Source organism: Varroa destructor, unplaced genomic scaffold (assembly GCF_002443255.2).
Source record: "Varroa destructor unplaced genomic scaffold, Vdes_3.0 BEIS01000007.1, whole genome shotgun sequence".
NCBI lineage: Eukaryota > Metazoa > Arthropoda > Arachnida > Mesostigmata > Varroidae > Varroa > Varroa destructor.
The window spans coordinates 30,193,296-30,216,677 of record NW_019211460.1 but is presented as its reverse complement, the minus strand read 5'-3'; the positions used below and the strand labels follow the sequence as shown (position 1 = coordinate 30,216,677).

The window sequence follows — 23,382 nt, the reverse complement described above, 5'->3', positions numbered from 1 at the left end:
AACTTATAGAAGAACAAGTGTCACTGCGGGGCTATTGAAAAATTGTGCTTGAAAGGTGACTACAGTCTGTTCGCCAGGTTTGCGGATACACCTACACGTCAGAAATTTTACCCACTCACTCGATATGACTATGAGTATAATATCCATGAACTTAAAATCAGTTCTCATAAATTCTATAGGTGTAGCTATGGCCTGCATCCGGACTCACCGGGCGCGTTTTTTCCGGCTGTTGGTTTACTCTTACTATACGCTTGCTTCGACCCATATATAATACATAGCGACGATAATAACAAGACAAGTTATATATGTATTCAGTGACATATTTTCGAATTTTGATCTTTCACCTGCTTGGCTACGCACAGATGCGGAGAACCTTCAACGGTGCCGCAGTTCTAACGGGATCAGATCATATCGTTCATAAGAATAGCCTTTAGCGGCCACTGAACCAGTACTGTCGATTTTTTTTATGTATATATATACCGTGTTCAAAACAGGTTGGTGTATTTAAGTTCACATCAAAAATGGCTCGTTGCGGTGAAAGGTACATGAGGATATTGCTTGGCAAGCCAAAGCGTTCCTTAGCCGCGTACAATGAGTCATCATGTACGCCTGCCATATGGTTAATACATTCTACCTCAATCTAAGTGTCTGTAGCTTTTCACGTGGGATTAAATCACTTCCTTGGTCATTCTTGGCATCTTCCACCGTTGTTGCTAACACTAACAGATACGATTAGTTACCGTAGTCTCTTCCATGCAACGTAATTACTGTTAACTTGCCCCCTGCAGCCATTCAGATAAAAACCAACACGATCCATGATTCAACGTAGATGTCGACAGCGGCGAACAGTTTCTATGTCCCCTAAGGCTCGAAGTTTACGGGGCCGTTCGAAGCGTCTAGGACCATGATAGCGGCAATCCTAGTGAACGAATGAATCTTTCTGCCATTTTGTAGTTGTAGCGACAAATCGCCCAGAAAGACTGTTTGGTCCGGTTGGTATCCAGCTAATCGTAATACAGTTAATTGCTAATCACAGCCCGTTGCTGGGTCGCCACAGTGACCCTACAGATAAAATAGCTGCTGGTAAATCTAGTAGGACCACCATTGCATTTGCGTTTAGGTTTCCAAGTGACCTTTCCGACTGAGTCGACGTCGTGACGATTTTAACGGCGACCAGTGAATTATGGTCGGTTGAGTATGGGCGGTAGAGTTGAGTCTGCCTGTAGCGAGGCTAACGTCACTGCCTCGGCCGCGACTATTCCGACTAGAAACAGGAGGTGGCTTTACTTCCATTGTTATTTATGGAGGAACGAATGATTGGCTACAAGCAAGCAGCTATCTTTTTAGGCAAAGCCTATATGAACAAACAATGAAGCTGGTACGTAATCGACTACCGATTCCTACGAAGATTGAATATAGATTCGATTCTAGGCAGTAAGTGTTAATCCCTGATGTCATCCTGAGTGCGGATGTTACTCCTGTTTAGATGTTGCTGTCAGTAGGCAGTGATGAGTATCCCTGCCATAGATCGTGACTACAGATCAAACACGGAAATCATCGAGAAAAATTATTTGGATAGAACACTTGTTTATTTGCATAATAAAAGAAAGCGTAATTCGAATCGTTAAGCCCTATGTATAGTTGGCGACAATTTCCAGTAAAATAAAGCGATGTAAATATCTTCTCTGTTTTTGTTGCTTTCAGTGTTCATTGATATAAACTATATGTGTATTAATTTTTTTGTGTCAAACTGGCAGATTAATATGTCAACATTACTAAGACGAAATAAGGCAATGAATTTTATAACAATACGCGGAGCGTTTAATAAGCATACAATTTAGAAAATGCATCTCGAGCTATAACTGGCTATCTTGCGTACTAATACGATGAAACGGTTCGATGTAGTGCGCTTACTATCCCTAGTAGTTTATCGAATCGAATCGAAGTAGATCTTTCGAGAAGTCCTTGATAAACTTGACAGAAGGATTCTATATCCTTCTTTAGTTACGGTTACGATGGCTACGTCCATATCAAGCAAAACTAGATTATCACTCATATTACTCTGATCTCTTAAAAATGATCCGAGCTGATCATCATTAATATTACGGACACCCTTATGCCCCACCGAGGCCGCAGATCAGCGCGTACGATGTCCACCAATAAAAATAGGTGACTGTTGTTTGTATCAACCGTATTGCATTTATTGGGCTAAATATAGTCCTCTTAGAAAGCAATTTAACCTGATTCAGCACAAACCTGTTTCATTTTGAGATGTAATTTCCTAAGGCTTGAGGCACCAGGTCGATAGTGTGAAGGCGTTCATGTCGTCGATGGCTTACAATAGAGTACACAGTTCAATACAATAATAAGCCTATGATTTGTTAGAAAAGAGACACTCCAAGGTCATAATGGAACGACACGTACAGATATCTTCCAGTATATTGGCTATTATATATTCGGATAAATTACAGCCTTTGTTTAATTGTTTCAGGAAGAATATTTTATTAAAAATCATATTATTGCTGACACCCAGGAATGATCTCTGTCGCAGTCGTTACAGATATGCTTAGCTATATTTTATAGTCGTAGTTGATTTAATATTACTAACCCTAGATAAACGTAATCATAATTATAAGTATTTGGTCACTAAAAAAAAAAAAAAAAAAAAAAAAAAAAAATTACCAGTTTGTGGAACTCGTTTATTCTCAGAATCGAGAGCAAAGAACAAGGCGGCTCTTTTAAGCCGTCCCCCATAAAGTTCGGAGAGATAGCCCTGGGTTACAAGGCGCGAAATCCTAACGTAATGATCCGAATTAAAATGCCAACTTATGTGTTATGTATAAAAAGACTGCTATTGTTGCAGCCTGCATTGACACCCCGAAATTACAGACAGATATGGTATTAACACGTTTGCTGTTAACCCTAATGTAGATTGTTAGGTAGAAGTTTTTTTCTTCTGCTCAAACCTGTAAGGCACAGTGAAGCTAATCATCTTTTCTGCTATCCCTAAAACAGATTGCTGAAATCATCTGTATTAAGCAATATAGCTTTTAGCCATCGGCGGAGCTTCGAATGTCTGTACACCCGTAGTGCTGTTTCGTGGTTTTTGGCCAAGTAAGATGGTCAGGCAATTTTGAAATTCAAAAATCCTCTACCTACATTGCATACTGGCTCTGCAAAATATAACTTTCGAAAGAAAATATCGACTCTACTCGTACTTCGAACGTTAAAGATGGCGAAGTGTTTTTCTGTGAAGTTCAACAGTTGTTTACCGAGAGAAATCTTTTGAGCTACATGTAATGCCAATTATGCTTGATCATGCTTCATTTCGTGGCTTTCCAATTATCGATACTTCATTGAGTCGGCTGATTTGAAAATGTTCGACGTTCGTATGAATATGCTTTTAAATGGGTTTTGACAATCGCGAACTAGCAAATGGACCCGGACTGAGAAAAGGGTATCGGAAGAACGGTGGCGCCTATTGGGTCGTTCACTGTTGCTACGAAATTTTCTCTGAGGATCACTCGAATTTTCGATTTGTCGGTATGGTTTGATGCGGCCTATCTTTACGAGCGCGCATCAAACCTTTCTCATCCGTAGTTTAGGACGGCAATAGCGACAATTATGTAGCAATGTTCGGCCACCTGGCAGACATCGTGGATAGAAAATTATCTACCAGAGGCGTACCTAAATCTATCCGAACGATTAGCCTTTTACTACTTGCCTCACGTAACACCTTTAACTAACAAAGGCGATATACATCAATGGCAGCGCAATTATTATTACTGGGTCGTGAATGTAACGAGTCCGCCTGTTACCATAACCCAGTTTTGTTAAAATCTGCGGACAACTAAGAAGCTGTTTCCTGTTTAGTCAACGCATTGGCGAGCAAAGGAGTGCGATACATTGAGATCGGCAAGATTTAATGATGTGCAGTTCAGCCCCCCTGATCCATGTCCAGAATCTATTTTTCTCTAAATGGTCTCTATAAATTTTCGGTTCATGATTTACATTTTACTATTATACTGTTTATTTCAGTGCGTTCGGCGTACCTGAAGGGTGTGGGAGCACAGACCTCGAGCTACGTCGTGCTCAAACTACAAAATGTCAAGTCGACAACTGTAGCTGTACGGGGAAGCCAACCCACGTGGGAACAAGACTTCATTTTGTGAGTACTGGAGACGGAGTGTACAAATGATAGGTAACAACAATTTTTACTGCAATACAAACCCGTTTCGTCACAACACGTATTATCATTGTCGACAGGCACAACAGTAGTTCAGGTACTTGAACCGCGGATTCCTTTGACTTTGCTTTTTTTGTTAATTAGGCATCATAGTATTTCTAATATATATAGCACTATAAGGGGGTTATTTTTTACAATGCGATGAGGTAAATGTTGAGCCTATCAGAGACGATTAGTGTCAATCTGATTGTGACGTAGATCATCGTGCTTAGCTTTGATGGAAGCTTGAGGCTAACAAATGCAATCCAGTAGAACAAAACACGTCAGCAGTGATGGCCGTCGAATTTGCGCGGGGTAAGGGCGCAGCTGGTGGCAAAAATCGGACGACCGTAAAATCTGGTCCACTGTGAACTTTTCGAAACGCACCTTTTATCATTAACCGTATAATAGAAACATAGGTTTTCTCTACCGTTCAATACTACATGGCCACCGAAGTCCGGTGTCTGTTACGATTGCGTTAAGTAAATACTTTGTTTTTGATTTATGAAATGGTTAGGCAATCGAACGAATATTGAAGTCGTACGCTTACGTTGCCTCGTCTTCACGAAGTTCACGAAATTTAAACATAGTTCGTTAATAAATCAACTCGCATAAATTTATAATTGGGGGCATGAGCGTTCAGCGTAAACGTTTGCATCGTAAAGTAATACTTTGCAGAAATCAGTTACTTGCTATGCCTTCGTCTAGATAGGGCCCTGCATACGTACCACGATCACCCTTATACATATAATTGTGCACACCGAATTAGCTCAAGTAAAAACAAAGGATGCTCTTATATCTAAATGGCTTGCTTTCCGGAAGAAAAAAATTGTAAACTTGACATTCCGTCAAAGTATTAAGGAAGCTCCTTAACCATGCCGAATTAGGTTCTGTAGAGGCAGAAGTCTAAGCATTTGCTAGTTTGTTATGTCGCGCAAATCTCTCCTCTACAGCCTAAATCTGCCCCGATCAATCTGATGGAACTAGATCTCACTTCTAGCCCTGCCGAAAACGAGGCTTTGTCCAATGAAATGAGCCAGATGTCTCTAGAGACAGATTGTCACTGCTGGAAAAATCGTCGACAGGCAGTAAGAATTGAACGACTGTTGAAGGATAGAAGGCAAGCTTGCACATAATCGCAGCAAACAAACTGTCGCTGTCCTTTGCATCATTCTTAAACGTTACCCTGGCAGAGGAAGTTCCCTTTTCTATATCAGAGTCAATAGTGTAAGGAGGGTTTGCAATATTGGCTTGCATACGTATACATAACGAGGCTTTAGATGTTTCCTAGATTCATTAGTTTCTATCAGTGTTACTAACCCATAGCTGGAAAATGATCAACGAACGACTGTGCTAGATCTGCGTCATGCGTCGACAGGTGATGTAATTCTTTGGTGGGGCAGGGGCAGAGTATTCATAAATCGACAAATTCGACAAGGGTCCAAGAGCAATAATTTCACCGCGATAGCAAAGAGCCGTATTTTACAAGCGGTTTTCAAGTTCCATGTCAAATTTATCTATTCGTTTAATCTACCTTTCTCACAGATTAAGAACACTGGCCATTAAGATTTCGTAGTAGTTACTGAATTTATGTTTCTTCTACCAGCTGCGTTCTGTAGCAACCCGTATTGTTTCTGTGTCATGACTTGCTTTTTAAGTTGTCCAATTTTTTTCCCTTAGTGAAACATCACGTTTGGATGCGAGCCTAGCTGTCGAGCTATGGAATAAGGGCATGCTATGGGACAAACTTATTGGCTGTACCCTAATTCCGCTTCAGGTAAGACTAAACAAGGATGGATTAACTATGGATGCTAAATTAAGACAATTATTTATATATATACAAGATACATGTATATGGATCGTCTTATTAGTAACAGGTTGGTCGTTGTTGAAAAAGTATTTTCGACTTTTCTACTGTACTATAGTTTGCGGAAAAACAAGCAACGCTAAAACGTTCTCATATGCAACTCCATCAGACCCACTGACCACTATGAATTGTAATCTGTTCTTTTATTGCCATCATTCTATAGGGGATCCAATATAGCGCTGAGCCATCTGAAGGGGTATGGCTTAATTTGGATGCAGAATTCATAAACGCAGGAGACGGACAGCCTACTGCTACAAAGAATCCCACCGGACATCAGCTTTTATTTGAAGCACACTTTGAACTACCATACGGTACGTGAAATTTATACTATATAATGATATTATTCGTCTATTCATAAAAGAGACGACACGCAAAGCTCGACGTTTTTATCTTGCCTGCACAAATCATCGATATTTAACTCGTTTATTAATAAACTACTAGTTGTTAGCTCTACTCGGCACCGAAGTAACACTTCCTAAAGAATAATCAATAAAAAATAGTAAAACTATTTATTGTCTTCTTTGCGGTTGTTGGCCTGTTTTCGAAACTGGCACCATTACAGAGATCAGCGCCGATGGCGGGCCTGAATTGGCAGGCAAATTGCAAATGCTCAATACGATTATGGACGAGAAACAGCGGCAACAACAGCAGATGCAAGTCAAACGAGGTGTATACGCACTTCAATGTGAGTATCACGATGATGAACAGCCGCCGTAGGAATTAGAAGAAGACTTTTCATGTATTGAATTTGTCGGTTTATATGAAATATTATCTTGATGCGTACGTGCACATGCGCACGATTTGCAGCATGATCGCTCTGATGGACCGTATATAGTGTATTTGCGATGATGTCACTGTAACTTTCTGTTGAGTCAATATAATTAGCGTGCAGGGCTTATGAGCTCAGACGACCCATTTTGTCGATCTATTTAATCCCCGTCATTTTTCTAATAAACATGCTTTGCTGTTATATCTGAACAAAAATTGTATGTCCATTAATAGACGCGATTGTCCGTAGTTTTAGGTCGCCGATAGCATTATTCATTGTAAGAAGACATGAACTCATCCTCGTAGGTTTGTGCAGGTTGATGCCTCCAGACGACACTCACGTCGACAACCATGGCTATCATTATAGTACTTATAATGTTTCCGCATGTTTTTCTCTTTTTGCCGCGGTTAACATCCTGAATATTGTAGCCGGCATATCCGAGGACAGCGACTATACTTCGGACGTCGGTTACCCCGCTGTCGGCTCAACACCATCAGGATCCCATCCGCCCGGCCATTTGTTGCCCCAGCTGCAACAGCAGCCTAACGCACAGGCCAATGTTAATCCTTCAGCTTTTGGCGGCGCGCCTGTTATTCAGGCTCATCTTCAGCTACACGAGCAGCAACAGGTGAAACCTCGTACCCTTTTCGCGGCACGTAGTTCAATAATAATATTGTTTTCAGAGAAGACGAAGATACTTAATTTTTAGCGACGAAGATAATTAATTTTGCGCTCAGCGCTGGACAGCTACCTTGGAAATTATACAACATGAAGTCATGTTTTTTTCTATAAATCGTCTTTCTGCACATGTTACTGATTCATTCCAGTTTAATCGGCAACGGGACCAGCTTATGCCAACTCAGCCGCAACTCACTGCACAACAACAACAGGCTGGTTTGTGTAAACAAGAATTTTATGCCATCAATAAAAATTGTTTTTTGTATGTGTATACATTATATATCTATATATGGATGAACCCTTTCTTCCGTTACTTAATTGAGTTCGTCTCATTTGTTCACCTAGGTTACAAACACCTCTATAATATAGTTGCGGTTTTTTTTTAATGCTGGCTGATTTATTGGCTTTGTCTCTGAGTCGCACTTGCATAGGGCCGGCTACTGGTTGACCTCTGAAGGACGTATGTGAATCGAGTACGCCTTCGGCCGATTTTCAATAGACGATGTGGCTCATAGAAACGGCTAACCTACTTACTTGGTTCCTGGACATCATCGAAGCTCGAAGATCTTTCAAAATTTTTTTTTTTATGAGAAAGGTTTACACCTAGTATATGAAATAGATATCGGCTTTGTCCTCGCGATGCCATCTAGGCTTGACGTTTTTTTTTTTTTATAATTCTTTCCAGATTGTAATGATTGGTTACATATTCGACCGGATGAGGTTATATATCTAATCGGATCTGTCCTAGATCTGTCGATTAACGATCGAAAACATCCTCACATCAAGGACCATGTTAAGCTTTCACTATTCATACAATAGTTTCTACAGAAAAACTGAAATTATGTATATGCATTTCGATTGGGCTCATCTATATATTTCCTATTGGTACGTGGAAAGACTCCCTCTGCACTGATTTCCAGCGACAAAATATCCATCTTATAGCCACATACGTGAAAAAAAAACTACTTTTTCCAAGCCGAAATATTCATGCTAGCTAGATAAGGGTATCTTGAATTTTACTGTGGAAAATCAGTGCCAAGTAAGTGGTACCTTACCTTACGTGGAAAAAAATATCTTCGATATTTGAGTTTTTCTTTTAGAAAACTTGTCAGACAATACTTTATAAAAAATTTAGTTCTATTGAAATGTGTGCTATATCAGCCGCTTCAAATTTCCAATGGAAACTTACTTTGACTTAAAAAAAACTGTCATAATTTTTTTTCGGGTGTATGTTCACCACATTGTCATATAGGGAAAACAGGGCATCTTATTTGATGTCGAAATACCTATTTTAGCTATAAGAGTCATAATGTATTTCATTCAGCTCGTCGAGATTTATCGATTAAAAAAAATCTGTAAAAAACCTCCCCCTATACCGAGCACAACGGTACAGTTTCTGCCTTCAAACGCCAGTTGTTGAACATTTAGGCCTAGAAAAATATATAGCATTTTGATTGAATTTGCAGAGAGGCTTCTGCTGGTACCCAGGACCTTACTTAGATCACCACCATTCAATAAACATTCGTCTACCGCTAACAGAAAGATGTTGGTCAGAAAAAATATTTCAGGATGAAAATGCCTTTAAAATATATGCCCTGCTTCAGCCCTTGCAACTTCCGTATATTTCATCAATGATTTCGCAAATTAAGCAAATAAGCATGACGCTTCCTTATGGAAATAAGACACTGCGATTGGTTTATATTTCATCATACAGTTCACCATTTGGGAAACGTTACTTTACCCCTTCACCCTAGGGCTTTATCCCGAAATTAAAAGATGATGGACATCTAGGATTGTCTCCTCAGTCTAATTTTGCGCCCATTTTGTAGGGTTTGAGAACCCAAACATATTTTTTTAATGTAAACCTAACGTTTATTAAGCAAATCGAAAAAAAAATCACCAATCAGCTTAATTTAACATTACGTTCTATATGGTGAGAAGGACAAACTTTTGTCGAGAAAAACGACTCATCCACTCGGTCCTACTTTTAGAATGCGCCGAAAAATCGGTTGAATCCAATTCTCCGATGGGGTCAGTTTGAATTTTATGAACAGAACAGAACTTTAGTAGTATAGGAAGACATACTCGAACGTTAGCCGCTAACTTTGTCTTGTGCCTGCTTTGCTATTAAGCACATTTTATTTTACTTATCCAAAGGTAGAAGGCTAATTTTATTTATAAGAAAAAAAAAGCGTCGAAAATAGTGGCCAGTTGTTTCTTCATCCTTGTTTCCTGCATAATACAATTTGTCATTGGAAACATCTTAATTAACATCTTAAAACATCTTAATTAACACGCTTAATTTCAAATCCCACAGATGATATATCAGTGTAAAGAATGTTCGTGGCGAAGTCGATGTTTATAAACGGTGTGGGGTTAGAAATTTGGAACAAAAGCAAACGATTTTCACATATATAGGTCAGCTCCAAATCAGTTATACATAGAGAGCGAGAGATTCAGAAGGGTCATCGAGAGAGAGTGGTCGAATAACTGAGGTACAATAAGAGCGGGAACACGAAGCAACAAAAGTTTAGAAAACTTGTGTGTGTATATTCGTTTTAGAAGTCTGAACAGCTTGCATATTTCGTTCGTATATTAAATTAATAATTTTCTTAATCAGTGAATTTTTATTCCTACATCATATCCCGTTTAATCACGAAGGATGCTTTTTTTCAGCCGGCTTAGAGGCAACGATATTTCAACAACAGGAAATTCAGCGTCAGCAACAACAACAACTGCAACAAATTCAACAACAGGCCGTCCAACAAGAAATGCAGAGACAGCTTGACATCCAAAAGCAACAGGTAATCTTCACACATTCAGTCGCACGAACGATGAATTTCTATCAGATTTGGAGAGTTACGTAGCATTTAATAGAACAGTACGTTGCGCTCAGAGAGCAGTCGGGATGGGTCATACTCTGCGCCATTGTATATCGTTTTTAGGCATCTTTCTCATTGTTATTAATAATATTGCAAACTTTAACTGGTCTCAATTTTTTAACCGCGGCCGACTCAGGAGCTTCGTTGTCAACAAGAGCTTCTCAAACAACAGCAAATGGAATTTCAAAGACAGCAGGTTAGCCAGCTTTAATGAATTGTCGATCTGAGCCTTCACACAAGTCAAACAATTTTACCAAAATAATGTATACATATTTAAATACGTTTGTATAACGAAGCTATGAGCGGGAGAGCCCACCTCTCTGTTACAGAAAGTAGGCATATTGTTTGATCTCTACCTAAATGTCTGCTCGTACTGAATCCGAACGCTCGGTGACCCGCCGCTCATTTAGGAGGTAGCACGACAACATGACATTCAACGGCAGGCTGAGCTTGCGAGGCAACAAGAAGAGATTCGTAGGCAACAACAGGTACTCAAAGTAAGCTGAACAGCCAAATTTTCCGAAAGTTCTGAATCACACGCACACGCCCATGCATAAATGCACGAACGTGCTTAAGCAACAGTGAGCGCCTCCTGAACTCACCGCTGTATTTCTGTTACCAAAATGCTTCGAATGAGGAAAAGAATACCTGGTGTTTTTCTTTTCGGCAAAATCCATCTGACGCAGCAGACGCGCCGCCATTTATTTGGATTTTAATAATTTAGAGAACAGATACGAACTTTAGCGAAGCCTGCGATAAGCGACAGGTTTCGGCTTGCCTTGTCATGTACGGTTCGTTCTCCCTTGTATGTATCGGCTTATCGTCCCATCGCTTTTAGCGCACCCTAATAAAGGTCGTGATCTATCAGAAAAGTTTGGTGATGCTAGGAATCGAATACAGCCCGGAAGAGAAGAATAACGAGTCGACTGATTGAAAGAGAATGCTTGGGAAGGATTCGTGCCTGTTTTTTGCTACGGATTGCTTGGCCTGTAGTTCCGAAGTTGGACCTCCCGGCCAATAATCAGCCTCGTTGATAAAGATGTCATACTTTGCGTTCATGTATGATCATTCAGTTCAGTTCTTCAGTTAACGCAGCAGAGATCCAAAACGAGCGTTCTTTTGTGCTTGATAGTAAGTAATGCGCGCGTAATAGAAACAAAAAACGTTACCGTGCTAATGTTGAGGTTAATAAATTGATTAAAATATTGTGTAATTACAAAATTATATAATTTCTTACTTATAACTTATGGTTATTTCGTGCCTTTTCGAGCTTAGCGAAGCAGGGCGTCGCGTTTTATCATATACAGCATTGAAAACTTGAAACGTCGCAATGCTGATTTCCCTTTGCAGGATTTTGCGACAGCAAACGAGTGGGTGCCAGGGCTGGTGGACTTGTACAGACTTCTTGTGGTTTTAGCAGGAACACTCTTCCTTAGAAGAAGAACATGAATTCTTCATTAATTGATCTAAGCTAACAATAAACCCACTAAGCTCTTTCTACCGTCAAATCATAACTACATCGTATCAGTACCAACTAGGCTAAGCCCCAGATGTCTGTGCTTAGAGAAATCATAGCTGGACCTTGCATGCGAGCGGAGACTTCGCAAGCCATTGATATATAACGTCTTCAAATGCTGAATGATCGTTTATAGAAATAGATTTTTAGCTACGACAATTTCTTAGATCTCACTAACAAATTCTCCTATAGCGTTGCTCTAACGAAACAACAAATGGTTTGTTCTTGCTTCTGACAAGAAATTCAAAGATGCCAGCAGTCGATTGACACTTGAGTGCTTGTTGTTCGAGTTAGAAGGCTATGCCTGGCTAGTCCCCTTTCATTTCAGAAGAACGATAATGAAACGATTGGGGTTGAAGTGAACAGAGATCCCATAGTGAGATGCGTGCACAGTAACATCTTTGGGAGCTCAACTATAAAGAGCAATAGATATGAAACTGCATGTATGAATGAATCATGTCTCTTCGTCACAACCAGTATCAAACTCGCTTGCGGAAAATGTTCTCGGCTGTGACTCCTTATAACTGACATGGCCTTCGTTTACCTCCTCTTCAGGAGCTGCATCTTCAGCAACAGGAAGAGCAGATACGGCAACAGCATCTGCAGAGACAGCAGGCGCTTTTGCAGCAAAATCAACAGCAGCTTCAGCAGGTTGGTAACTTACCACTAGTTCTGACAGAACCAGCAGACATTCTATCCGATGCCAGAGGTGTTTATTTCGTTTGCCTATGTAATAACAGTAATAAAAATATTTTTCACTATAAATCTCGATAGTTTTTGGAAGTTTGCGCGGTGTATCCTTCGTTGTTTTATTATATCTGTCGTATAGCGTTTGGTACTGGCGGGACTCGAACCAGCAATGCATAACTTTTTCAACTAGAGGTTTGGTTGGCCAAGTGACCTCGCAGCAGATTCAACAATATTTTAGCCTCAAATACGTATTTTTATCTAGGTAAATCACTGATATAAGGTTGTTTGCAGTTCTTACGTGGTACATGCGTTTCAGTAGTACCAATAAAACGAAAAGCTGTGCCATTCTGACGCAATGATTAGACTTAATCGTTGTCATTGTTAAATAAGTTTATGCACAGAGTCAGTAAAGGTTGGCCGCGCTCTACGGGAATCGGCGCTACGAGGATACAGGCCCGCCGGACTTATTACGGCAAAATTCTTGCGCGGCACAAGATTCGTATGAAATAAGGACAGTTTCTAGTTCAACTTGCACACGCATGAGTGTGTAAAAACAAAACGTATAGGCTTGAACCTCTATATTTTTTCATAGCATATTTATCTGCTAAAAACCAAATTGCGACCCTCGGTACGAAAAACCGTAATGCTTAGTCTCAATCTGAATCCTACGTATGTTGGATTCGGCCGGTCAGTTGCCAACGTTGGCACGCACGTTATCCGTTTACGGTTAAATATATACACATTTATGCAGGGTATTACAAACACTATAGAACTTAATGCTGTTAGAAAACAGTCACGCCAACTGAGGAAGAAACGTACTGCAAGCTGCGTGACAGCGGCCGATCTTTACTAAGCCGACATGGTTTTTATATTTGAATCTTTTACCATTATAACTGATTGATTCGAGCTCGTTTGTTTCTGCCCCTTGTCGTATTGCAACGAACGCTGCTGTACAGAAAATGGAAGAGGTTTGTATTGAGCTATCTGGCGATAGTGAACTTCATTGAATTTACATAGTAGATATAGCGAAAAGAAAAAAACACGACTGGACTGTAAATGATTTCAACGTTCTGTTTTTCAAATAGGCTTTAACATAAAGTAAATCTGAATGGTTTTTTTAGCAGTTGGCTAGCAGTGGCCACACGTAAGGCCCGATAAGCTTGCACGATGCTTCTATTGCCAGCGGCTGATATGACGGTGCTGCTGAAGCTTAACAACGGCCAAGACTCGACGCTTGTTCGGTGCTTGTAGTTTATGGTAGTTAGTAAACTTTGCACAGATCAATTGAGGCCACCTATACTTCGTACTTAGAAATTTGTGACAGACGTTTTTGTACAACGTTAAAAAAGAACCTGTTTTATAGCTGCGTCCCCTTCTCGCTTTTCCTGTCCTGCAAATTTCACCCTCAACCGATTCGTTGCTTTTTAGACTTGCCCCTTTTATCCATTTTATAGCCGCAAAAAGCCGCCACGATTTACCTTAGATTGACGCTGTAGTGGTAAATAAATGTCATGGTAAATTCAATAGAGCTTGAGCTAACTCGCGTCGGTTGTCAGTAGGATTGTTAATGCAGATACGTAAAGTAAATCTCCTTAAAAATTACTCAATGCTAGAGGTCCGATGCAACGTTTCCTTTAGAAAATAATGAGTGAAAGATCAAATGTCGTTTGTCAATCTCTACGGCTTGAAACTAAATGCTTCATAGATCAACCAAAAATCTCAATACGTTTCCTGGTTATATAAACTATGCTATTTGCTGGTTTTCATCAACAAGCGTGTGTGAGCATTTCTACAAGACACGAGGCCTTTTGACACGATATGTCAATTATAACATGGTCATGCTGCGTTGATGTTGTTCAGTGAAGCATATAACTTACACGACCTAGGAGATCTATCCGCGAACGCAGCTGTCGATTCTAGTAGGCCGTATTGATAGATCCATTCATTACTATCCCCTATAACGCGTTCAGATCCGTTGTCCAAGCGCTGAACTTTTGCTCCTGGATGGATTTTTTGTAGCAAAAGAAAGATCACTTCCGGTTGCGTAGGCGAACCTGCCTGTGTTTGAAGTTTGAAGACCTTTTATTTGTTGAACTGCTTTATTTTGCTTAAAAGGCGTAATTCTTTTTTTTTCAGTTATCGTTCGTATTCTAAAGGGCTGGATCGATTTTCGGATTCACTGTGCCTGAAACTGAATCGGCCGTACTTGAAAATAGTTTTGCCTATGAGAAGCAGCAGGCTGTCGAAATTAAGCGTTAGTTACGGCCACACGGCCTGCCACGTCCTATCTGTTCTGCACTTTGCTCGTTAACGATTTTCACCAATTATCCTTTATATTTCGCTCGTACATGTCGAACACAATTCACACATTTTACTAACAAAATTCAATTTGTGATTACAGCAAAGTATGGCGCTATCAAGCGCCACCTGCCAGCCTCCAACAGGTTACAGGTCCAGGTGAGCCATAGACAGTCGGTGAATGAGCACCGTAAAGGAGATTTTTGTTCCACCTTTAAATGGTTTCATAACTCTGTTTTTCAATGGCAGTTTCATGCATCACAGAGCATGTTGGCACAAAAATGGGGCCTCCGAAACAGTAAAGGCCACGATGACGAGTTTAGGATTAGGCATTCTCGGATACGACCTTAAAATTTTTCAAACCTAGAGAAATTCAGCGCAGTATATCAGGTCGTTTTGCTTTGTCGACGTGATACATGCAACTGGCTTGCCCTTCAAGCACAGCTAGATCATAGGGGCATATTTTGATTTAAAAATCGTAGTTTCGCTAGACTTTTTGGTAAGACAGTGATTAAAGACCAGTCAAAAAAGCTCTGTTATGTGAGTCAATGCTTAAGCAATGCAATAAACTACTAATAGTCCGCACGGAAATTTCTTGCTATTGCATAGATATATGTATATGATATAGAATGACCGTCGTAGATATCTGACATTAAATAAAAGACTGATCATCGTCTAGTTTTCGATATCTACAACTAAACATTTTTTTCTAAATTATTCAAGCTACCTTGTTCGAAATACGCTCACCCAATTTAGAGGATTGTCATCATTGCAGTACATATTTATTATCGGTTTATAGCAATGTATTAAAACAAATAGAGTCAACGTATAGTCCCCTAGTTCCACAAGCGTCTTTAAACAAGGAGCACAAGCTGAGCTATTTGACCGTCTTGTCTGTACCTTAACCAGCCATGACATGCGGCCATGAGCAGGACCATTCTATCACGAGGTTCGTCCCACAAAGCATTGAGCATGATCGATATAGCGTTATGGCTAACTATTAATTAACACAAAAATTATAATACTATCGGATAGTTATCGCCCCATACACACACACACTATAAATGTTCTGGGGTTGATGATATTCGAAATTATCTTATGTCACAATTAAAAACCTTCTCTAATTCTTGACTTATGAACCAAATGCAATGATCGTCGACCCAAATATCGACGTTCCGTTCTCACAAAACGCAGCTTGATGGCAAACGTAAATGTTCTAAAGAGTGGACATACGATCAACGCCAACCAAATCGTGTAAGTTAAATGGATGCTAACTTGAATGAAACTTGTTTGCTACAGCTTAGCGCTTCTTCGACAGACTGAAGTTAACTTGGCTGACCAATGACGCCTGGCAAGCTAGTTCTACTGTATAGACCTTCCTCTGATATCGAACGATTGTAGTCAAAAGTGCGCCATTTTTGCTTTTTGCCTGATATCAAACAAACTGTGTATACTTTTTGGAAGGATCTCGCTGAATGTAAACAGAAGACATAGTTTGATACTGAGAGCGTAGGCGGCGTTTGGCTTCTGTAGGACTGCCTTGCTTCTTCTAGTTCGCTTCCAAAAAAATCTATAGATAAAAAGATTTTCGATTTACGGCTAGCTACTTATTTCGTTTATAACGACATCGTCGTTTAGCTAATATAGCTTTACAATGTAGTTCGGATACGTATCCGAACGAACCTTATCGGTACGTTCGAATTCATGCAGGAGGTCCATGCACACATCGCAGCCTATAGTTAGTCCAGGTTATTTACACTTTTCCGGTTTTTCGGGTAAGGTACCTGTAATGATTGGTAATAAACATTTTAGAACGTTGCCGTCGTCGTTGTTGCTGCGTATTTTATTGAAACGCTTTTTATTTTCGTAAATTATTACAGTATGAAACTATAAACCGCACGGTGCTATAGGCATAAACTAGTAAAAAATTGCATGATACTTGCTCCATTTTGCTAATATTTTCCGTTAAGACTGCGCGTCTACCTCAATAATGAACGGTTCTTTGGCAACGATCGAACGATCTAACAATGTACAGGTTGACATTCTTAGAGCTTCACGCTTTTTAACCTTCTATACTATACTCGCTCGCAAATCCAACCACTCTATGGCGTATATGTACGGTTTGGTAAATATAAACACATACACATACAAATATACAGTACCTAAACAGTATTATATGTAAGACTAGGAACTTTTGTTAACAGGGCATTTCCTCTATTGAGATCAACATACCAATGGGGAAAAAATGTGTAAGCTTTAGCACTGGCTTAGCCAGTCACGCTCCGCGAGTGTGTATGTAGAGCTTCTCCTTAGCTATATTGTTTCCACGTGTTATTTATCTACAAAGATTGCACAAAATCTGGTAATTAAAGGAAGTAGTTAATCATAGATTAGCATCGGAACACCTCTGTTGTACCTCAGGTCATCATCTTCTATTGCTAGTGCTCCGTAGCATACATAATATAGTAGTGCAATAGCTTTACTGAAACAACACTAAGTCTTTATTTTCGACGGAGAAGAACCTGATTCAATTTAATCACCCATATATAGTTACCCAAAAATGTCCTTTCGAATGCTTACGGTTATTCGGTAGCCATTGACTAGTATAGTGCATAACATGGCCTATCTATATGTACAAATCAGGCGCATGCGGGTACGGATTGAATTGATTTGTACTCACCCTTAAATAGCATGAGTGTGCGTAAACATATCGTACAATTTGTAATCGTCGTATAAGATCATTTGCGGAGAATCAATATTGGAACTAATTTAGATGCGTCCGAATCTACCGCAGCATCGATGTAGCAGACGGCATCGATCAGAATCTCGACAGATGCAATCTGGTTCGAGGCTCTCACGTGCATTTATACTCTTGTATCTGCAGAGCCAGCACGTCTACAGCCTGCGTCCATTTTTTCTCAACAAGCTTATCATTTGTTATCGGAGTACGCGCTCGTAGTACACAAACCACTGTCAATCGTCAGTGTCATGTAGTCGGTTGCCTATCACGCACCCATCCGTCCTAATTATGCTCATCGTGGTTTTCGACGACACTTGCGTCTCTCTTTGTGCGAGCCGTAAATATCGATGACTTTAACGGCGGTGCTGATGGTCACGGTGATGATACGGTGAATTCCTATTACCGCCTGAAGTTCCAGATTGCGTTTTAGAGGGTTGGCCGTAGCCGAGCGGCAAAGCGCCAGAGCACGTACGTGCTCAAGTGACTTGGCGACGCTCCTTTCGCCGTTCACAGTCCCGCGTTTGACGCCGTATCGACACCGACGCACGTATTCACTTTATTTTCCACGGTGAGAGAGAGAGAAGCAAAGACATTTGCGAGAAAAAGGGGGAGAACACACAATCCACCAACGAAGTCATATGCCTCATTGTTGTTCCGAACATATTATAGATTTGAAGGTGGTAACGATATAGCCCGATATGGTGCGCTGTGACAATATGCCTTTAGGGGCACAACTATGACCAAGATCTGTTACTAGTAAGAATATATAAAAAACATACACAACTAAAAGAGATACTAAACAGCTTAGCGTTGGAGTACAAATTTGCACGTTTTCAAGCGAATTTGACTGACCAGACGATGGACCTATCCGTTTCACGAGAGTAACAGAACACACACATGCGTCCGATAAGCGCATGGAAAGGCAGTTTGTATGTTACGATATAATGTCTTAATTATCTAATAAATGTTGCGGACTACGTCTCTCTATAGCTTTGGTAGACGCGAAATCCTTTCGTAACTATCCCTAAACAAATATAGAACGATATTACTGCTCCTGGGCGAATGTTTCGATTCATTTAGGGACAAAGTGAACTTGTCAATACTAATAGGTTCTCAGATACGTTCGAAATGCTGGTGTTGTTATTATGTACTGGCCGTAGATAGTTACGCACTTGGCCGAGTTTTACAAAAACACAAAAAAAAACCTTTTTTCGTATCATCATCATCATCATAGTACTATGTTAGTACATAAAGAAGTTAAACAAGTGGAAACTCGCTTTTTAATGAATGATCGCCTGCGAATCCTTGCCACCTGGCATGTATTTGCTTGCTTCCTGTTGCAGCCAATACAGCTGCGGTAGCGAGTACCCAGGTAGCGCACGAGCGCAGCCTCCGACCGACTTCCCGCGGTGGAGCTCACCCTCCTCGCGAAGGTAATTGTCGTGGCTCAGTATATTGATAATAGTTATAAAGCGCCGAATAAATAATAAGCTATATACGCAGAGTGAGTCAAAGATCTCTTGAAAAGGTACATTACAAGGAACTTTTCCCTCATATATACATGTATATATATATATAAAAACGTACACCTAACTGTAATATTCGGCAAGAATTCCGGTCAAAAATTGCTCTTGATAAAATAGGCTGCTTGGTTCGAATAAATGATTCATTTTTTTTTCTTTAAACAAATCATCATTCCACTCAAATAACTAAACAATAGATAGTTTAGCTGGATTGATTGTGTACAGAATGTACTAGTGTAAATCGGGTTCGTTTTTGTTTTTCCCCAAACGTTTGCTCAGTTTCTTCGGTGCTGCTTTGGCTAATGATCTGGACCGCAAAGGCGAGCGATGTTTACGATAGATATATATTGTAATTAGCATATATCTTAGTATGGATGCTTACTTCGTAGTTAGCGCTGATGATTGGTCCGCACGAAGCACGCACATGATTGCTGATGGCATAATCTGTTTCAGCAAGTAATTTGGTCAGTATTCTTCCAACAGTAAGCAATAACCTTGCCCCAAGGTCACATGATTTGACAGAGCATTTTTTATCTAGCCTATTCTGTATTGGCAGACCGAGCTTGGAGCGACAGAAAGGCTTCGCCCTAGAGGAGGGCGGGTTACCTATGGATCCGCAGGGTTTACAAATGCAACAGCAACATACGTTACAACTTCAGCAGCAGAGACAAAATAATATAACGCAACAGGTGGGAGTTTTTTAGAGCTAATGATCAAGTACATTTAGGTTAGAAAAAAAAGACAGATTACATCTTTGAAGTATATTTTTTCCACTGAAATACATAGTTGATTATTCTGCGTCGAGTAAATGTTTTCTTGCTTGAGCAGAAGAGCTCGAGGTTAAATCGCACTAACCTCTGAAATCGTTACGGTCGCTGTAGATTCCCCCAGGTCAGCAACCATGGAACAGTAACACAATTAGCGGTCGTCAGTTTGATCAACAAGTACCATCAATTGGTAACAATCTCACCAATAACCAACAACAACCTCACTTCGAAAACGTGAGCAGCCACTTTAAATACTTATATTATATATATATATATATATGTATATATATATATATATATATATATATAGTTTCAGCATAATAATACTATTTGCTCTGTTTAATAGATGGCGTATGCTGGGCAAGTTTCCGGTATGATGGACCAAAGTGGAATGGGTCAGGGTTTCGGAACAGTTCCGCATACGCAGCAACTGCAGCAAGGCCAAGGATTGACCGCGGGCGCCCAGAATGTCGCGGCACAAACCCAGCAGGAAGGTTCTTTTGGGTTTCCTAGTGGTGGGCCCATTTATTCAAAACAGATGGGAAGCACGGCTCCGTTCCCTCTGCAGGCCAACGTAGTGCACTCCCGCGGAGACCATAGCGTGGGAGACGCGGCCAACGGTTAGTCTACATACCTCCGTCCATCTCAGAAAACGCAAGGATCATAATAAATGTCAATAAACAATTATGCACTAAGGAAAGCCGGACAACACCAAACCTCGAAAAAAAATTTATTGGACGAATACATCAAAACACGATCTAACGTATATAGCCACATGTCGCAATAGAATTTTATATGACAAGATAAGGGAGAGAGAAGATTTCCACCAAAATGGACATTGGAAACTACGGAACATCTACTATAATAACTTGTGGATTTAAATGATTTTTCGTTCGTGTTCGATGTTTTTATAGGCTGCTACGGAACGGTAAATCGAAACTGGGGAAGGCAAGATACGATAGACTATTCTCCGATGCACGACGATTTTTACGTCACGCCCGGACAGCACCAAGGACATAACTATCTGAATAATCAAATGAACGCTATGAATCAGATGAACCAGCGGATGAATCTCGGTCAAGTCAACCCCGCGCAACTGAGACTGCATCCGAATCAATCGTCACATCCCCGACGGCCTGTCAAACTTATACACCCGAAACCCATCCAAACAAAACCTGGTGAGGGTTCGCCAATGGCATATATGGGTTGCCGACTAAGTCCTTTCATCGTTCATCTGAATGGCACCTTAGGTTAACGAAAGTTTAAGGTTGCGAACGCTGGCTCCACGCTGATATACGACCTATTTTATAACTATATCTGTACGGAAATCCAGCATTCTCATTCTGTCCCGTTACTTGTGTTCTTTTGGGCAGGCCATGACCCGTACCGGGACGATGACAAAGACTACCATGACCCGTACAATGAGGACGAGGACGAAGAAGATAATCAGCAGAATTACGAGTAAGCTCATTTAGATAATTGTAAATAGATCACTAGTAATGTTTGTTGAAGACTTGAAGAAGTGTGATCGCAGTTTTGGCCGACGATTTATAATACCTTGTGTAGTAGTTTAGGATGAGAACATTCGCAAAAGACCGCGTTCGTAAGCGTCAACTGCCATAGCGGTATTTCACTGGAAGTGCCTGCAGTATAATGCCTTCAGTAGTACAAGCTTCATCTAGATGATAGTCTAATTTAGGTTTAGTCCGTACTTATGTTCATAAGAAGATACCAGGGCGCGAAGTTTAATTTCCTCATATGAACAACATAGATCTATTACCCTGAATAGTACTTATTATATAAAAGCACGTATATAAAAAACGTACGTAGAACCAACTAATCTTGAAATACAAGTATCCGCACATGACTAGAAACTTTCACGGATTTTTCAGTGAAGTGTTTGCCAGCAGGAATAGCTTAGTTTTTGAAACCCGAGTGAACATTCTTTTCTTTCTTCTCAGCAGAGCCATCCTTTGTTTTTCTTCCCTTAATTGACCCAAATACGGGAGAGCATGCAATGTATTGTACGCTTGATTCTACCCAGTTACTATACGATTGACGCATAAAACGACAAATAATCGCAGATCTACTGAAACAGTGCTTAACGTTGTTGCCGGACACAGAACTCGAAGCATCTGTTTAGGAACAATCGTAGACCAATAGCACAATATTAGTAATAAGTGCAGTTATGAATGAGTAACAATTGCACAAAACCGATTGATCCAGGGATGAGGACTACATGGATAAATATGGAAATGGCGAATATGCAGACGATGCTCAGGACGGCTACTATGAAAATGACGACGACGGCGAATACATCGAAGGTGTATATTATGACGACGAAGGGTGCTATCACCAAGATGGCGCCGATGGACATTACGAAGACGAGGACGGCCATTTTGACGATGAAGATGGGTAGGTAGCAAGTGCTAAGAGCAATGATGATACCGTTGATGATGCATGGAGCATGCATAGCGAGTAGATGGGGACTGCCTTTCAGACGAACACGGCACGCATACTTGATTCTTTTTTGCCTAATTGCGGCTAGTTCTGTTGCATTCGTAGCCTTGTGCTTGTTGAAGCGAACGAGCTGAGCAAAGACCAACAATGAAACGCAACGGACCTATTTAGGACGTTCAAGGCATTCTCAAAAGATTCCCTTTTGAAGCCAGAAAGCGCGTATGATGTTCGGATTACAACTAAAAGTCTCGATTCTCAACTGTATTCCCATGCGGCAAATTGAATTTTCATGTTGGTTGACCAACCTGGTACCATCAGCAAGTGGACATGGTTTTGAGCGTGTTTCTTTCCTATTTTCGTCGGCAAATTCGACAAGGTAAGCAGGGCGGCTGAAACTGCACAATTGAAAAATTATGTGCGTAGAACCGGAGATCCTTCTGTGTTACTATTATCCAAGTGGAGATAGGCAGCAGTGTATCTCTATGATTAATTGAAGTTACATCGACTGTCTGTGATAAGGTGGAATCGTCTCGTCCACTGACGGAAATCTGCGCGATAGATTTTTAACGAGTCTTATTGTTGAATGGTCGCAGTACCTTTGCATGCTTGGTTCGTGTCTCTCCGCCAAAAAGCACCGCCGCCTAAGAGACAATACGTAATGTGTATACACGACTATGTCACGCGTCGTTTATAGCGTCAGCGTATTGTTTGTTGCATCCACACCATTTGCTTGAGTTAGCAGGAAGAAACTACTTCATTTTTCGTGTCTCGTATATACAATTATGATGAAGGTCAGGACGGCTGTGACCGGCTGGCTCAGGATGGCTTCCAAGCAGGGCATGCCAAACGATCAACTCTAACAGAGACTTTCTGAAAATGGACAAACTTATGTCTTTTACTGTTAGAAACTCTTGAATTCATAGCAGACTGAACGAAGGGGTGTTACGAAACTCATCAACAAATTGCA

General features: G+C 40.5%; 1 protein-coding gene and 1 long non-coding RNA gene across 22 annotated transcripts in view; one reads left to right on the top strand and one right to left on the bottom strand.

The window, feature by feature from the left end:
• The window catches only part of unc-13 (protein unc13 homolog), a 245,053-nt gene that overhangs the window by 28,083 nt on the left and 193,588 nt on the right, over window positions 1-23,382 (top strand). For 4 of the 21 annotated variants that reach the window (XM_086974739.1, XM_086974738.1, XM_086974725.1 and 1 more), the window contains exons 2-21: window positions 4,039-4,168; window positions 5,906-6,002; window positions 6,256-6,403; window positions 6,655-6,777; window positions 7,290-7,489; window positions 7,689-7,755; window positions 10,216-10,343; window positions 10,558-10,617; window positions 10,832-10,918; window positions 12,493-12,588; window positions 13,584-13,595; window positions 15,029-15,084; window positions 16,120-16,179; window positions 19,009-19,098; window positions 19,745-19,877; window positions 20,070-20,189; window positions 20,302-20,575; window positions 20,870-21,133; window positions 21,329-21,416; window positions 22,182-22,370. In XM_086974739.1, coding sequence (XP_086830865.1) covers window positions 4,039-4,168; window positions 5,906-6,002; window positions 6,256-6,403; window positions 6,655-6,777; window positions 7,290-7,489; window positions 7,689-7,755; window positions 10,216-10,343; window positions 10,558-10,617; window positions 10,832-10,918; window positions 12,493-12,588; window positions 13,584-13,595; window positions 15,029-15,084; window positions 16,120-16,179; window positions 19,009-19,098; window positions 19,745-19,877; window positions 20,070-20,189; window positions 20,302-20,575; window positions 20,870-21,133; window positions 21,329-21,416; window positions 22,182-22,370 — 2,422 coding nt within the window. Of the gene's footprint in view, window positions 1-4,038; window positions 4,169-5,905; window positions 6,003-6,255; window positions 6,404-6,654; window positions 6,778-7,289; window positions 7,490-7,688; window positions 7,756-8,284; window positions 8,425-10,215; window positions 10,344-10,557; window positions 10,618-10,637; window positions 10,919-12,492; window positions 12,589-13,583; window positions 13,596-14,763; window positions 14,882-15,028; window positions 15,085-16,119; window positions 16,180-19,008; window positions 19,099-19,744; window positions 19,878-20,069; window positions 20,190-20,301; window positions 20,576-20,869; window positions 21,134-21,328; window positions 21,417-22,181; window positions 22,371-23,382 lie in introns of those variants that run through there. The other 17 variants (XM_086974729.1, XM_086974726.1, XM_086974727.1 and 14 more) reach the window with 17 other exon arrangements.
• LOC147754555 (uncharacterized) lies at window positions 15,677-18,985 on the bottom strand. The gene is made up of 3 exons (XR_015316963.1): window positions 17,606-18,985; window positions 17,158-17,264; window positions 15,677-16,709 (listed from the first exon to the last, which is right to left on the bottom strand). It is a non-coding gene; the product is annotated as an uncharacterized LOC147754555 (long non-coding RNA).